Source organism: Euprymna scolopes, chromosome 23 (genome assembly GCF_053919585.1).
Source record: "Euprymna scolopes isolate OS-2025 chromosome 23, ASM5391958v1, whole genome shotgun sequence".
Lineage (NCBI taxonomy): Eukaryota > Metazoa > Mollusca > Cephalopoda > Sepiida > Sepiolidae > Euprymna > Euprymna scolopes.
Genome location: NC_136504.1, coordinates 70,866,493 through 70,885,535, shown reverse-complemented (window position 1 = coordinate 70,885,535; position 19,043 = coordinate 70,866,493). Strand labels below are relative to the sequence as shown.

General features: G+C 34.1%; 1 protein-coding gene across 1 annotated transcript in view; it reads left to right on the top strand.

Moving 5' to 3' along the window:
• Positions 1 to 2,105: 2,105 nt before the first annotated feature.
• Positions 2,106 to 19,043, top strand: part of LOC145245985 (AP-3 complex subunit sigma-1-like) — a 72,801-nt gene continuing 55,863 nt past the window's right edge. Inside the window, exon 1 of the mRNA XM_080107777.1 lies at positions 2,106 to 2,300. Within this exon, the coding sequence (XP_079963903.1) occupies positions 2,232 to 2,300 (69 nt within the window). The 5' untranslated portion in view covers positions 2,106 to 2,231. The remainder of the gene's footprint in view (positions 2,301 to 19,043) is intronic.

Genomic DNA, 19,043 nt, shown 5'->3' with positions numbered 1-19,043 from the left:
CTTCCCCCGATTTTTCGAAGAAGTACCCGACAAAGACGACTGCCCTGTGCGTGATCATGAGATCAGGGGTGAGTGTAGGGAAATGCGTGACTTACCTAACTAGCATGTGTGCATAATTCAACGTGTCAACCTTACCCAGGAAATTATTGGTGTGACAGGCGTAAGAAATAACACTCAAGTTATTGAATTATAATTTATGTATACATTATCCAGCTTATGAGAGTAAAAATGGAGACGAACATGAAAATTTGGAAGATAGAATTATATAGTGAATTGAGGCAGATGTGCTATTTCATAAAACACTCGGCAAAGAAATCCAACATGACCCAATACTAAGTGGAATACCTGAACGCATAAGAAAAAAATATGTGAAGCAACTGTACTATAGCGGAAAAATCTTTTAAGGAAGCCTGACATAAGTTAATGGTAGAGAGCAGCATTATATAGGATGCAGATGTAATAGAATTGCTTTGAATTTTAAGGAAGGACATAATAAAAAACGTGCACAACAATGTTCATTGTGGAGTTGCTGCAACATGAAGAAGATTGAAACTATAATCGTGGTGGCTGAGATATTGCAAATATGTTAAGGAACACATAAGAAGATACAACAAATGTACAGAAATCAAAACGTTTAAACAAACCAAATTACATAGTTGGCCCAAAGAGGGAATCCATACACAAGAGTCCATATAGATCATACACATATCCAAGACATTGGTTTATTTTTCGATCTTAGTAGATTCCTTCTCAAGTTGGTCAGAAGTAATAAAGATGAGAGATAGGGAAGCTACTACTGTAAGGCAAATATTGAAAACAATATTTACACCGACAACACACTAGAATTCTGCAAGAAAAATTTAATATCGTAGTTAAGGAATTTGGTTGTATACTATACAAAATGTATCCATTGCACCCTTAGTTAAATGCCATTGCAGAGAGGAGGGTCCAAACAGTAAAAATAGGCTTAAAGGCGTTTTCATCTTTCAGTCAGAATATAGAGGAATACATTGCTAATTTATTCTTAAGTTATTGAATGGCTTCTCATGTAGATAGAAAGCAAAGACCATCAGAATTAATGGGCAGGAAAATTAGAGCATGGTATGCAAATGAGATACCTAAATAAGTAAAGCAAACTTCTGACATTAGGTACCAATGTAATCATGAGACTTGTTATGCGATTAACACGACACAATGCATATTTTGTTGAGAGGGAAGAGGGTAGTGATGGTTGCTTAAAAAAAAATTTCTATGCAAAGTTAGAGATATTGAATTTAATATTTTATCAGATTGATGTCTTATTTCATTTTTAAACTTATAGCTAGAAGAATAACCGTGATTGGATGGGTCAAATTAATTCTCCAAACAAAATAGTTATACACCATTTTTATGTCCCCTTACAAAGATTAAAATCAAGATCAAATACTACTAAATCTTGCGTCCAGAATCCTTACTCCAATTTTGATGGAAATTTATTACATAATTTAATTCTAAAACGTGTCTAAAATTTAAGGCTTAATGCGGATTCCCAAAATTTTGCTTACTGACTATGGATCAAATTCACTGTAAATCTGAAATATCTGAATTTTCAAATGAGGAATTGTTCCCATATTATGCTTCCTAAATACTCTTTAAAATACTCCAAATAAACTGAAATTTAGGAAATATTTATTAATTGATGACTCATACTAATTGTTAAAATTTCACAAAAAATAAAAAATATCTAAATTTTTTTTTTATACCAAATTAAATTAAATTGTACTTGTTTGTTAACGAAATCCTTGATTTTCTAAAAGATGAAACATACATTTTGGTGCTTATGCACTTATGTTACCGTGCTATTTTTAAAAAATAGTATTTTCACGTTAAATTCAAGTTTTATGATATTTTTTAAAATTAAATTGTTATGTGAAAGTACAGAAAAATTACAAAACAACTTCCCCTCCCAATGTTAAGAATGGTTTTCTAAATAATAACAATATTATTTCAACACGGCAACTAAGTGCATTTTGAATAGGGAAAAGGTTATGGTGTCTCCCTTTTTTCACTCACTTATTGTGTATTCGTCTAACGTCCATGAGACGACGACAAACCTCTCTTGCCTCTGTAGTATAATGTAATACGCTTGTAGACATTGTCGTCAGCTGTCGATTCAAAATGTCGATTAAATTGTCTATGATATTTTCCTAGTTGTTTTGTTACCGCCCCCGATCAATCGTTCACCCGAAGAAATGATTAAAGCCATTCTCGTCTTCAACAATCACGGTAAACCAAGGCTCTCGAAATTCTTCCAGTTTTACGTGAGTAGACATCGCAGCAATTATTATTATTTTTTTTTCTTTTGCTTTCAAGAAAATTAAGTTTTTAATTATTTTTTTTGTTTTACGAACATCCACAATCAGCATAACTTTATTTTTTATTTTGACTTAAAGTAAACAAAAATAATCAAGATATTTTATTAAAAAATTCCAAATTCGATTCTTTTCATTTTATATTTATTTATTGCTTAGTTTCATTTAAACAACACAATTGAGTTGAATTTATCAACAACATATTTTTTATTCTCCGTCCGTACTGTTCTACAAATGTTCATTTTCTTTATAAACGGGATAATTTCTAAAGAATCGAAAAAGGATTTGACCAAAGAAACACTAAACAGAATTGAATCCACTGTGTTTGAGTTTTTTTTTCTTTAATCGAATCTCAAAACAAAACCAATTCATTGAGCCCCCCCCCTTCCCTCGCAACAGCTTGTGTTCTTTGAAATGACAGAGGCGCGTTGAAAATTCAGTCTGATTTCGTTTAGTGGCACACATGAACTATAAAAAAATGACATTTTGTCTTTGATCTTTAATTCTATCGAGACATTACGATATTGTAGTTAAATCATATTAAAAAAAATGAGATTTTACTTTTTTATGCGATTACGTGCGAACACCGAAAAAACTTGAAAATGAAAAAAAGACAAAAACAATTGTTTTCGAATTGAGTGTGGGGGATCAGTTTCATGAATTTAATATAAAATGATATTCTACTTCTGGATCATTAGCTTTTTAGGACAGTGAAAAAAGTAGACTCCCATTTCTTGAGGGGAGGGGTCGCTAACGATGTTAATCTATAAATTTACGTAAAAATTACCTTTTAATTGACAATTTAAAGGCGTCAAAATCTTTCGAATTTTTCACAGGCCCAACGTAAACAGGTGACAGTCATATATAAGGTTAACATGGCTGAAATGATGACTTCGTGGTTATTCAAAATTTGAAAGTTATTTTAAAAACTTTTCAGAATTATTTCTCGTTTCTTTCCAAAATTATTCCACATCCAGCAGTAACATTGTCCTGATGTTATTTTCTTCTCACTGTCCTTTTCTAGCGTTTCATCACTTAAAGGGGGTTCAGTTCGGGTTTTTACCATCTCTGATTTTAATTCCATGGTAAAATCAGTTTTAGTATTTAGGACCATTTTTTTTTCCAGTCGATTTGCCAGTTCGAGTAATGTGATATATTGTTTTCTTACTTCAACTTTTGGCAAATTTGCCAGGTCGAAAAGTCAACCATTGTATTTACTTTCTTCATGTTTACTCTCGCACAACGACTTCGACAGTTTTATTTACCCCAGGACATTTTGGCAAGCCACAGAGCTTAAATTACTAAATTTGTAACCATTGCCAACGGACAACTGTTATTTAATTTCCCTTTACCGCAAGAAGATGTGAATCTGGAGGAGGAGATGAGCGCAGGCTCTATAAAATGTCTATGAACTGGCATATTGGCATTTCCCTGTAGAGGTGCTTCAGGTAATGAACTATAATCCCTTCTCTCAAAAAAGCGGAAGCAATGACGGAGAGAGTGCAACTAGGACTGAGCCAACAAAAAAGGATCTGGTATTTTAAGTTCCTGGTTTGTCAGATTGGTTGGTGTGGATGGATCCTTGGCTGGTATGAAACGGCGACAAAATGCTTTCCCACGAGACACTTTTTCCTAGTGAAAACGAGCGTTGCTTCTATTTTTTTTTTTTTTTTTTTCACATATTTCTGAGCTAAGTAAGAGATTGACAGTTTTGGAACCCAAATTATCAGATCTAGCACAAGAGAGGATCATAAACGTTAAATGGAGGCTGTGAAGCCGACTAAATTTGCAACTCTGATGCAAGCTACTTGCATCAGTTAGAACCTATTTTTATTAAAACATTTTTAAATAAAGATTTTCTTTTGCTGTTGAATCACCACTTATCAAGGCAAATAGCCACTTAAGGATAAGGGTTAATATGATGGGAAGGAATGCAAAACGAAATATGAGGAGCACTATGTGAATACTAATAGGATGAAACAATTGTCAGTGGAAATTAATCAATGCAATGAACTAAGTTTGATTACGAAACAGTTCATATCAAGTATTTGTTGACATTGAATTTGAAGATGACTGCATTATAGTTTGCAGGGAAGCAGTTTTGCAGTAATCCATGGACAAAAGACCTTGCAAAGAAGTTTTGTCCATGGAGATTCCTTCTGATGCTAGGCAAGAGAAAGTCTTTTTCTGTTGTGGTAGAAGAAGGATTTTTTGCTGTGAATGTCTTATGAGGTAGAACCAGTTGAGCATATACAATAGAAATGATGATAGAGTAGAAAAAGACTAGTAATGTTTCTTTTGTAAGAAAGGGGCTGTCAGCAATAGAAGAAATCATTTTTGTACTTGTTAAGAAAGGGTACTCCAAGCAACACCTCCCTAGATGTGGCAACAGTACCTCCATGTTAGGACGTATTTGACTCTTATATGTACAGATATGACACTAAGTGCTACTTCACTCAACAGCCCGACTATCCCCAATGTTGGGTGCCATGGATTTCTTCTCCATCTTGTTATGGCCATATCGTCATCGTTTCTTACAGTGGAAGCCGTCGATGGGAGAACATGAGTCTACAAGTATAAAAATAAAGTGAAACACCAGGAAACAAAAGAAAATACAAACTTTGACACTTTAGATATGTATTGGTCAGAATCTGGGTGTGCTTGTCACTATCAACCCTGTAAATGCCAAGGCCTACATTTACATTCTCTCAAGGCAAGGTTTGTTTGTTGTTATCAGTTCGTCTCTATCTCCTAAAGCTTTCCCGACCTCGCCTAAGCCATGATCTGCTTTCTTCTGCATCCAGCTCACAACTGATATCAAGAAGCATCCACTTGTGGTCCAGTCTTTAACATTTTTGTTAAAGGTACTGTTGTAAAAACTCATTGACTGTCACAAAACACTAGCCTCTGAAAAACACTCCCCTACCATCATAAAACTAATTGCCAGTCCTAAAGTACTCACAAACCAAATCTAAATATATATATATATATATATATATATATAATTGTAGGTATAGACTGTTTCATGCACTCGAAAAAATTCCAGCAAAAACCTAACAGCCAGCCATGGTTCGCTCCAGAATGCGCTGCTGCCATTGCGCACAGAAATCACTTTTTCCATTGCTTCCAACGTAATAGATGTACTGAAACTAAAGCCGCTTTCAAGACTGCCAGCAACCACTGTAAAAAAGTGATAAAGAACGCAAGAGAATTGTATGCTCAGTCTGTCAAGTGCAAAGTAGTTGAGCAGCGGCTTGGTTCCCACCAGTTTTGGCAAATAGCAAACATAATTCTGAACAGAAGCATATGTTCTATTCCAATGGACCTGAGGTAATCTCATCAGCATCAGACAAAACCAAGCTCTTTTCCAAAGACCTTTGCAGCTAATTCTACCCTTTGCGACCAAGGCCGCCAACCTCCAATATTTCCTCCTGTATCAGAAAACATGCTATGTGATATACAAATATCTGTACGTGATGTTGCCAAGCTAATCAAAAACCTTGATTCCAGTAAAACAACCGGCCCTGACGGTATTCCAATTATAGTACTCAAAAGACTTCAACCAGAACTAGCGCCCATCTTTACAAAACTGTTTAAATGTTGACTTAAGGAGAATTGCTTCCCATCACCCTGGAAAATCTCATCAGTATGCCCCGTATTTAAGAATTCAGGTGATCGCTCATCTCCCTCTCTATACAGGCCAATAAGTCTTCTGTGCGTCATGAGTAAGTTGCTGGAATCTGTGTTAAATAGAGAAGCAATCAACCATCTCAGCAAAAATAAACTTCTTAGTGACACACAATATGGTTTCCGTTCTGCTAGATCTACAGCAGATGTGCTTACAGGATTAGCGAATCTCTCAATGGAGGCTACCTTTCTAGGGCAATTGCTCATGACATATCAAAGGCCTTTGATAGAGTATGGCATAAAGGTTTACTTCATAAGATCTCCAGCTACAGTATAGCTGGAAATGTCTTCTCAATTATTAAATCATTTCTCTCTGATAGGTTCATAAGAATAGTGGTTGATGGCAGAAATCAGAAGCTCTCAGTATTAATGCTGGAGTCCCTAAGAGGTTCATCCTGGGCCCAACTCTCTTCCTGATCTACATTAATGATCTTACAAATCACATCCTTACATCATTCATAGACATTTATGCTGATGACACTACTATATGGTAGCACATCTAAGACCGTAAATGACCAAGTTCTCTCTGATTCTCTCTCCTCTGATCTGGAGCAAGTGGTACAATGGGAAAAGAGGTGGCTTGTTACTTTTAATGCATCTAAAACCAAGCTTTTATCTTTGCATCATCAATACTCTGATCCCCATCTGGCATCAATTGAAATAAATGGCTCTCGTCTTGGGGAGGCCTCATGTTTTGACAAGCTTCTGGCCTTGACCTTTACTCATGATCTTAAATGGAACACATACATTAAATCCATTGCCAAGGCCGCTGGAAAAATGATGGGATCCTTCTAGCGATCCAATAGATATCTCATTCCTGATGCAATTCTCTATCTATATAAGAGCCAGGTATGTCCAAGGATGGAGTACTGTTGCCACATTTGGACAGGAGCTGCTAGAAAGGACTTATCTTGCCTTGATAGAGTTCAAAATAGACTTCGTAGCTTTGTAGGGGATGTCTTTTTCTCTTCCCTGCAACCTCTTTCTCACAGAAGAGATGTTGCGAATTTGTCTCTGCTTTATCATTATTTTCATGGCAAGTGCTCGGCTGAGCTCCAATCTATGGTCACCCCTCGCCAAACTTTCACAAGAAACACCATTCTAGCAGAAAACACTATCACTAATTTCCCCCACTCTTTATCTGTGCCTAAACCTAAACGTAGATTCCATGAGCAAAGCTTCTTTCTTAGAACTGCACACCTATGGAATTGTCTTCTGTTTTCCTGCTTTTCAGCTGACTACAATATGGTTGTCTTCAAGTCTAGCGTAAACAAGTTCTTGATGAGCCGTTCCATATAAGTCAACAAATTTACTGTATTTCCATTACTAACGATTACTATATTGTTCAATTTCTACTGAACACTCTTTAACCCTTATCCTCGAGTGGCCTCTTGGCCTTGATAAGTGGTGATGCCTATGTAAAAAAAAAAATCTCAGATCCATTGTTTGATCATTTTTTTTACCATTTTTGTCACATTCTAACCAAAAATCCGATGTCAAGTTTCTTTTGTCTACCGATGAATTTTATTTCCTATTTTTTTTTTGTTACCCGATAAACCTATTTCTTTTGTTTCCTGATAAACCTATTTCCTTCTTTTTTTGTTTCCCGATAAACCTATTTTCTTTTTTTTTTCTTTTGTTACCCGATAAACCTATTTCCTTTTTTTATTTTCTTTTGTTACCTGATAAACCTATTTCCTTTTTTTTTTTTTTTTGTTACCCGATAAACCTATTTCCTTTTTTGTTTTTTTGTTACCCAATAAACCTATTTCCTTTCCCCCCCCCGATAAACCTATTTCCTTTTATTTTTTTGTTACCCCATAAACCTATTTCCTTTTATTTTTTTGTTACCCCATAAACCTATTTCCTTTTATTTTTTTGTTACCCCATAAACCTATTTCCTTTTTTTTCTTTTGTTACCCGATAAACCTATTTCCTTTTTTTTTGTTACCCCATAAACCTATTTCCTTTTATTTTTTTGTTACCCCATAAACCTATTTCCTTTTATTTTTTTGTTACCCCATAAACCTATTTCCTTTTTTTTCTTTTGTTACCCGATAAACCTATTTCCTTTTTTTTTGTTACCCGATAAACCTATTTCCTTTTTTTTTGTTACCCGATAAACCTATTTCCTTTTTTTTTGTTACCCGATAAACCTATTTCCTTTTTTTCTTTTTTGTTTCCCGATAAACCTATTTCCTTTTTTTGTTTTTTTGTTACCCAATAAACCTATTTCCTTCCCCCCCAATAAACCTATTTCCTTTTATTTTTTTGTTACCCCATAAACCTATTTCCTTTTTTTTCTTTTGTTACCCGATAAACCTATTTCCTTTTTTTTTTTTGTTTCCCGATAAACCTATTTCCTTTTTTTTTGTTACCCGATAAACCTATTTCCTTTTTTTTTGTTACCCGATAAACCTATTTCCTTTTTTTTTGTTACCCGATAAACCTATTTCCTTTTTTTCTTTTGTGACCTGATAAACTTATTTCCTTTTTTTTTTTTTTTTTTACCTGATAAACCTATTTCCTTTTTTTTTCTTTTGTTACCTGATAAACCCATTTCCTTTTTTTTTCTTTTGTTACCCGATAAACCTATTTCCTTTTTTTTTTCTTTTGTTTCCCCGATAAACCTATTTCCTTTTTTTTTTTTTTGTTACCTATCCTTTTTCTTTGCTCTCCTATTTCCTAGCACTTGGGAACAACAAGGAGGTGGTCAATTATAGTATCATAGAAGATTGCATTAGAAATCCAGTTCTTTCTGGAGCAATAGGGCGATCCAAACATTTTTGTAGTAGCCTTAACAACAGATTAGATGTAAGTCTTCCATGTTAGATCTTGAATGAACTATCCTAGTAGCTTGTTGAAATAATGGGCTTCCTCAAGGAGTGAGCCATTCATTTCGAATTCAAGAAATCTAAGAATTGGTGACAGAAGGTTAACAGCTTGATTTTTAGAAGTGTTAAAAATAACAAGCCACTTTTTGGCCCAATTGTACCACATGCTCTAGATCAGAAGAGATTCAGCAAGAGCTTGATTACCAGTAATTTTCAAGGTTGCCATAAATAGTTGTCTGCATAGATGTCCAAAATGATTTCAAAATATATTTGGAGGATCATTAATGAAAATCAAAAGAGGCACACTGGTATTGATACTATTTACTTCAACGATTATCTTTTAGATCTATCAGAGAGAAAGGATTTAATGGTCGTGAAAACACTGTCAATTATTCCACACCAGGTCTATATGATTTCTTGTCCTGAGACTTATAAGCTGTCAATCAGAAAGTAATTTCTAAATAGAATTAAAGTTTAATGACAAAGTATAGTCAATTATTTTGATTTATATGTGCTTTTAAATGAATGCAAAAACAATAACATGAATTTTTAAAATGTACTATGCCTTCAGACTAAAATTTAGTCATTGGATTAAAACAAAAATGGTTGCGTTTAATCTTAGTAAGTGATCTTTCCAGGTATTCTCTCAGGAGGAAGAGGGAATGTATTTAAAGCATTCTCTTGCGGAGTACTGAGGTTATCTGATCCAAACTATTTTTTATAACTTTTTAGAGTAGGAGCTGAATTCAACATATTAAAATAATCGACATATTAAAAAACAATTCCGTGTTGAATCTTTTGTCGAAAGATGGATGCAATTTATTTCTTTTATATTCATGTCATATAGGTACATCTCAAATAAAGAGCTTGAATTGCTTTTCAGTGTTTCCGTGTTGTTCTTGTAACACCTTTGCCCTTTATTATCTTCACAAGGTACTTTCATTAAGTGAATCTCTAAAAAATGGACAAGATTCTGCTTTTTATCCTTCTCCTAATATTCGTATATGTGATGGTTTCAATGTTACAATGTAGAAGGATCATTAACTCTAACAAGTTTGATGATGAAAGTTTTGTCATTTGTTTATGAGCTGATTCAGATTGTTGATAAAATGTTTGCAAGGTTTCTTCTGAACAACTTGTCTTCAGCAATGTGCATCTATTTTTCTATTTCTCTAGAGATCTTCTGATCATTCAATTGTCTGCATTAAGATCAGACAAGTTTGGATAAATCTCAGATGTCCCTTTCCATCACATAGAGTATCAATACGCAATTGGAATAGTTTCAACACATTTATCTTTGAAATTCCTCTCTATTCCATTTTTGGAAAAAATATTGTGTATTGCCTCTAATATATCTGATTGTTGGTATTGAGGGTTTGATACCCTCTAAAATTCCAACAGAAACCAAATGGCTATCTATAGTTCACTCCTGAGTGTGCGACTTCAATTTTTCACAGAAGACTATTTCAATTACTATCAATGAAATAGATGTCTTGAAACCAAAACTACCTTTAAAATTACCTACAATTGCTGCAAACAGAATCTGTAGTAGTAATGCTACAAGCAACCTCACCTCAAAAAAGTCACTGTGGAAAAATGAAGAGGAGTTACAAGAGGTGTGGTGTGTTTTATAGAGAAGGAAAAGCAAGGCCATGTGAAGTGGCGAGAGTTGCTGAACATAAATAGCCACACTCTAAGGAAATGAAGTCAGTTTTTTGCTCACATTAGATGAGTAAATCTCCATCTGCAAAAGATATGCATATGGAACAAAATGGTGAACAAAGAAAAAAGTTCCCTTTGTAAAGAGTTTTGGTATTGTGAGTCATAATTATCCAAATTCTACAGAACAAGCTATCTCAGTTAAATAACCAAACACAAATGGCAGGCAAAGCATTTAACATTCAGCTGATTCCTGAATTTCATGGTGTCTCACCCGATCATACAGTGTCTGAATGGTTGGACCAGGTGGAACTGGTGTGCAAAATGTTATACAACTCAGCTCGAGAGATAGTGCTCTGTCAGTAGACCAATGGTTAACCGTAACAAGAGGGAGGATTTAAAGCAGGTGAAACAAGCCCTCTCATGGCTTTTGCACTGGACTCTTTAGTTGCATTTGACAAGTTTGTCTCTCATCATTTGCACCTCGGAGAAACTGTGGATGAATAATGACCTACAGAATGTGATGCATCTAATTAAATCAAAGAAAACTCCTCTGACTGATGGCTCAGTTGCACTTTTGTGTCAGGATTCCCCGGTTACATTAGATAACAATTGTGTGGATTCTCAAGGATGAAAATCATAACCTTGGAACAGATTCTTTCTAGGGCTCTAGCTCTCATAGAAGTAGAGGTGAATGAGCCTGTTGTTGCAGCATTTAGGCAACACAGAATTCTTCCTTGTGTGCCTGTAGACCCACCTTTAACCCAAGACCAGTAGGACACAGTCGCAGTGATGTGCCACAAGTGTGGATGTTCCAATCACTTTGTCAGAGTAAAGCCCAGGGGCAAAGCAAGAAGAGCGCTCCCAGAGATACACTGTTATCAGTGCCAGCAACAAGGACATGTTGCATCAAGGTGTCTGGGAAACTAAGCAATGGGTAACAGGTCAGCATTACTACTCTCTCACCACATAAATAAGAAGTACTTCCAATAATAAAAGTAAAAATCAATGGCTAGATCGGATAGTGTTATTAGATTCTGTGTGCTCCTTATCTATTGTAAGTGTGTCATGTCAATCCAAAGTATGGAAAAGTACCATGATTCGGCTGCAGGCGGGGAAATACCTGTTAAGTCATGGTGTTGGCATCATAACTTTAACAGTGACCAACAGGAATCCCCTCAAGACTGATGTATTAATGGTCGACAGCAAACTTGGGATTTGACCTCCTTTTGGGGATAAACGTCATCAAGAAATTTGGTGGTGTACATATCAATGAAGAAGGTAAGGTACATTTTGCTAAGGCGGCTTTCACTCTGGTTGTGACAATAGAACTGGAATAGCCTGACTTTCACACGGATTTCAACCAAGGCATCAAATCCTGGACAGTATCTTGGAAGTGATCCAGTGATCAGCTACCAGAAAAATTATGCAACAGTTTCAGATTATAACATTTCTACAAAAGCTTGTGCAGAATATAAAAAAGAGCCACAAGCTTGGATTGATAATGGGTGGTTGGTTCCTTATCCAGAAAAGGAATTGGAACCCCTAAAGAGTGATTCCACTAATGGCAGTCATTTAGTAAAGAAAACAAAAGGTGAGGCTGGTGCATGATTATCTGGAATTAAATGAGCATGTGGATCCATTTAGAGCCCACATGGACATACGCACTGAAAAGTTGTGAGAATGGTGGTGAGCAAGATGGAATGTATTGGTGTTAGACCTTTGCAAAGCATACCTTCAAGTACATGTGCATCAATCACTGTGGCCCTACCAAATTGTACTAATCAAAGGACAAAGGTATTACCTGACCTGCATAAGACTTTGACTCAATATGACACCATCTATCATGCAAACAATTGCTGATGCTATTTTGACAAAAGAAGAGTGCATACAACAAGCAACATCTGCCCATATTGATGACATGTATGTGGACAAAAATGTTGTGCTTGCAGCGTGTATGAAAGAGCATCTCTACAATTTTGGCCTCCTCAGCTAAAAACCAGAGAGGCTACGGGATGGTGCAAGAGTGCTTTATTGTAGGTCTGATGAGAGGATAACGCTCTGTATTGCAGAAGAGGAAACGAAATCCCAGACATACCTCATGTCATCATGTGATGGAATATATTTTCATTATGTGGCAAATTGGTTGAACACCTTCCTATGGGAGATTGGCTTTGTGTTGCTGTAGCATTTATCAGCGGAGAACATCTGACATCTCCCTGAGTGGAATGAGAAAATGAATGACATCTCTTTCAACACCATAATTAAGAGAAGTTCTCACCAGATTACACAAAGAAGACCTGGTGTGGGGCAAATGGTGTGTTGACAGCCAAGACCTTAGCATATGAGTTGAAGCAAACTCTCTCATTACCGGCATGTCATTGGTATATGATGAGGCTGTGGTAGAGGATTCCCAACATAATAACCTTGTGGAACTCAATGCCATTATTAAAGGAATAAACTGGGCAATCTTCTGTAAGGCGACCACTTGCACTTGATTACTGATTCTGCTTGTATCCATGAATTGGATACCCTTACCAGCAGGTCCAGGGTATGAGCCAAAACTACAAGTGAAATGCTCATTCGACAGTGGCTTAACACTATAATAAAATTGGTGAAAGAATAAATACTGTCAATGGATGTATCCTTGGTCAAATCTAACCAAAACAAGGCAGATCAACTTAGGAGAATGATGCAATAAAGAGGAACACTGAGCCTGTGCAACCTGCTTGCACTGCATTCGTGAGGTTAGCCAAACTTGATCAGATCAAGATTGTTCACCAACAAAACGGTCATCCTTGTGTAAGGTGGGCACTCTACTTTGCGAATTCAACCTGGAGTTTCTAAGGCTGCTATCATCAGAGAATGTGAAGATTGTCAGTCGATCGATCCATTTCCCATGCACTGGTCAGAGGGTGCTTTAAACATTAAACAAACATGGCATTGAGTGGTGATAGATATTACCCATTGCAATGGGGCCAATTCTTTGGCATTGATTGACCATGGCTCCACTCGGTTTGTCATCTGACGACACCTTCCCTGACAAGGTGCAAAAAGTGTTATCAGTCAGCTGAAGACACTCTTCAATGAACAGGGCCCACTGACAGATTCTAACAGATTAATAACACTGCCTTTTGGAGTAGCTTGTTTAAAACCTTCCTAGATGAATGAAAATCTGACTTTGATTTCGCGGTGCATACGTCCTCTCTGGTAATCAAGTGATGTCACATAAGTGCAGAAAAGGATCACAACCAGAAAATGACGTACCAGTATACTGGAAGCAGTATACTGGTACGTCACGCTAAAGGATGATGTGTCCTCTACCACAGTACCTATCAACGTGGTCTATCGGTACCGCATACAGCTGAAAGGAATCAATGGAACATCAATGCTGACACACAATCGATAGCAGACTGTCTTCAAAACTGATGACCAAGCGTGAGTAAAGACCCCATATGGATGATGTGCCATGGAGTATGGAGTGGGATGTGTGGCCGGAATTACCAGTACACAGAACATATCGGATTATGGAATGCCATGTGATGTGAAAGATTTGCGACCCATAGTAGGACCAAGCCCGCCGACGGTCTGTTCTTCAGTCTTCAGAGAATGTAAGTGAAAGATTTATGACAATTGAAGAGAGACGAGGTAAACAGGCACCCAGCATAAATGCAGGTAATATCTCTTCCGATGACACTTCAAATGGAGACCTAATAACTGTATCACTGTAAAGAAGCACACAGTGCAAAATACAACCTCCTTAATGTTTCATGCGCAATCATAGGACGAGGGGAGTGTGTAGTAGTAATGCTACAGACAACCTCATCTCAAAGAAGCAAAAGGTTTGCTCTCTTTGCTGCTAGTGCAGGAAAACCAAAAGAAAACGCAAGAGGTGTAGCATGTTTTATAAAGAAGGGTGAGATGAGCCACATGAAGTAGCAAGGGTTACTGAACGTAGATGACCAAACTCTAAGGGAATAAAGTCTGTTTTTCACTCGCACTTGATGAGTAAACCTCTGTCAGCAAAGGACATGCATCTGTATGAAACAAAACGGTGACCAAGAAAAAAATCCCCTCTTGCAAAGTGTTCCGATGCTGTGAGCCATGATTTTTTAAACTCTACAGAACAAAATCAAATATTCAATCAGTTAAATTCATAGCTAGATAAAGTAGATGTTTGGTTCTTAAAAATTTTGCAGAATAATAAACAGGATACTGAACCATGTAAGACTTGCTATTTCAACAAATAAACCAGGGATGGTTTCTTCAGCGTTTGATAAAACCAATCATTTAACAAAGAACTTTAATTCAAATTCTACCCTTTTTCTATTAAGGCCACCTACTTTCAGAATGTCTCCCTATAACTAAAAAAGAAGCGATATCCATATATCTATTTGGAATGTTGTCACACTTATCAAATACCTTGATACTAGCAAGATAACTGGTCTTTACAACATCCATTCATTGTACTTAAGGTCCTGTTGTTGGAACTTGCTCCTATCCTTACAAAGCTATTCAATCATTGCTTAAAGGAGAAATGCTTTCCATTTCCTTGTAAAACTTTATCAGTCTTTTCAGTATTTAAAAAAATACTGATTCGTCTTCTGCACTTCAATACAAACCAATCAAACTTTTGTGCATCATGAGTAATTTTCTTGAATCAAGAAGTTGTCAACAGTTTACTTAGTGACAAGCAATATGAATTTCATCCTGCAAGATCAATAATTGATGAGCTGACTCTAATATCAATAGGATCTCTCGGAGCTTTGTTTATAGGGAAATAGCTCTCAACATATCAAAGACCTTTGATAGGGTCTGGCATAAAAAGGTTGCTTCATAAACTTGCTGGTTGTGGAATGTCTTCTCAACCATCAAATTCTTTGTTTCTGAAACACCTATAAAAGTAATTATTGGTAAGCAGAAGTCTAGAGTACATAATATCAATGTTGACATGCCTGAAGGATCTATTCTGGGCCAATCCTTTTCCTTAATGATCTTCCAAAATCATATTTTGAAGTCTGACATCTATGAGGACTACATAACTGTTAAAGATAACACTTCAAAGAGCATTGATTCCATCTCTACCGATCTAGAGTATGTGGTGCAAATGGTGGGAGAGTGGCTCATTACTCTTAATACTTCTAAACCCAAGTTTTTCTTCTTTTACTAATATGCTCAAATCCTTGTTTGGTCGACTTGAAATGAATGGCTCTCTCAGAAAGACCCTTATTTTAATAATCTCCAAGGGCTGATTTTCACTTTATTTAAAGGGAAAACTTCTCTTCAATTTGTTGCTGTGGTTGTGGATAAAATGGTTGAATCATTCTATCACAGCAGAAAGTATCTGACTCCTGATGCAATCTTCTGCTTATATAAGCGTCAGATACTTCCTAAGATGGAATACTGCGATCATATCTGGGAAGATGCTGCTCGGAACACTCTTTCTTGCCTTAGTGTACAAAATTGACTTCCCAATCTAGTGGGGGATGATTTCTTCTATTCTCTACAGTCCCTTTCTTACATAATATAAGTTGCTAGTCTTTCTCTACAGTATAACATTTTCATGGAAAGTGCATGACTGAACTCCAATCTTTAGCTCCTCCATGTAAGACATTAACAGCAAGAACTTGTTTATTTACCACAACTGCAAAGAATTTCCTGTGTGTCTAATATCAAACAGAATTTCCATGGACATATTTTATTTCAAGAATTCCCCATTTATGAAATACACTATCGTGCTTCCTTGCAGACAACAACATCAAATTCAATGCCAACAAATATGCTTGTCACAAACCATTCTAATAAATAATCAAATTTTCTTCATTCCATTTACCAGTTTCAAACATCTCTTAATATTCTTCATCATTGGCTTGACAATCCACCAATCTCATTGACTGCTATCCTCTAGTGGCTTTTGGCTTTAATAAGTGGTGACTCATTAGTAAGAGAAAATAAATAATTGATGTGTCAATTTTTACCAACGAGGAAGAACTTTTTTCATTTCAAGGATGGAGACATGAGTTTACATTAAACTAGCATAGCATACATCGTTTGAACAGATGAATATTAACATTTTTTGAAAATCTTAATATTCAGTTGATATAATAAGACAATAAAACCTTAATATTCAGTTGATATAATAATACAATAAAATCTTAATATTCAGTTGATATAATAAGACAATAAAATCTTAATATTCAGTTGATATAATAAGACAATAAAATCTTAATATTCAGTTGATATAATAATACAATAAAATCTTAATATTCAGTTGATATAATAATACAATAAAACCTTAATATTCAGTTGATATAATAATACAATAAAATCTTAATATTCAGTTGATATAAGACAATAAAATCTTAATATTCAGTTGATATAATAAGACAATAAAATCTTAATATTCAGTTGATATAATAAGACAATAAAATCTTAATATTCAGTTGATATAATAATACAATAAAATCTTAATATTCAGTTGATATAATAAGACAATAAAATCTTAATATTCAGTTGATATAATAATACAATAAAATCTTAATATTCAGTTGATATAAGACAATAAAATCTTAATATTCAGTTGATATAATAAGACAATAAAATCTTAATATTCAGTTGATATAATAAGACAATAAAATCTTAATATTCAGTTGATATAATAAGACAATAAAATCTTAATATTCAGTTGATATAATAAGACAATAAAATCTTAATATTCAGTTGATATAATAAGACAATAAAATCTTAATATTCAGTTGATATAATAATACAATAAAATCTTAATATTCAGTTGATATAATAAGACAATAAAATCTTAATATTCAGTTGATATAATAAGACAATAAAATCTTAATATTCAGTTGATATAATAATACAATAAAATCTTAATATTCAGTTGATATAATAATACAATAAAATCTTAATATTCAGTTGATATAATAAGACAATAAAATCTTAATATTCAGTTGATATAATAATACAATAAAATCTTAATATTCAGTTGATATAATAATACAATAAAACCTTAATATTCAGTTGATATAATAATACAATAAAATCTTAATATTCAGTTGATATAAGACAATAAAATCTTAATATTCAGTTGATATAATAAGACAATAAAATCTTAATATTCAGTTGATATAATAAGACAATAAAATCTTAATATTCAGTTGATATAATAATACAATAAAATCTTAATATTCAGTTGATATAATAAGACAATAAAATCTTAATATTCAGTTGATATAATAATACAATAAAATCTTAATATTCAGTTGATATAAGACAATAAAATCTTAATATTCAGTTGATATAATAATACAATAAAATCTTAATATTCAGTTGATATAATAAGACAATAAAATCTTAATATTCAGTTGATATAATAAGACAATAAAATCTTAATATTCAGTTGATATAATAAGACAATAAAACCTTAATATTCAGTTGATATAATAATACAATAAAATCTTAATATTCAGTTGATATAAGACAATAAAATCTTAATATTCAGTTGATATAATAAGACAATAAAATCTTAATATTCAGTTGATATAATAAGACAATAAAATCTTAATATTCAGTTGATATAATAAGACAATAAAATCTTAATATTCAGTTGATATAATAAGACAATAAAATCTTAATATTCAGTTGATATAATAAGACAATAAAATCTTAATATTCAGTTGATATAATAAGACAATAAAATCTTAATATTCAGTTGATATAATAAGACAATAAAATCTTAATATTCAGTTGATATAATAAGACAATAAAATCTTAATATTCAGTTGATATGATAATACAATAAAATCTTAATATTCAGTTGATATAATAAGACAATAAAATCTTAATATTCAGTTGATATAATAAGACAATAAAATCTTAATATTCAGTTGATATAATAAGACAATAAAACCTTAATATTCAGTTGATATAATAATACAATAAAATCTTAATATTCAGTTGATATAAGACAATAAAATCTTAATATTCAGTTGATATAATAAGACAATAAAATCTTAATATTCAGTTGATATAATAAGACAATAAAATCTTAATATTCAGTTGATATAATAAGACAATAAAATCTTAATATTCAGTTGATATAATAATACAATAAAATCTTAATATTCAGTTGATATAATAAGACAATTTTTTTTTTTTTTTTTTTTTTTACACAGTGATCACCACTTATCAAGGCCCAGAAGCCACTCAGGGTTATTGCAAGTACATCACGTTAGTGAGGAGATTTTATGAAGTGTTTAATTAGGGGGGGCGGTTCATTAGGAATTTGTTAACATTAGACTTGAAGACATCCAAGTTGTAGTCCGGAGGGAAGCAGGCAGACGGAACAGAGTTCCACAGGCGTGCAGTTCTAAGAAAGAAGCTTTGCTCATGAAATCCGCGTTTTGATTTAGGCACAGATATAGAGTGGGGGAAATTTTTCACAGTGGATTCAGCTAGACGGGTGTTTTTCGTGAAAGTTTGGCGAGGGGGGACCAGG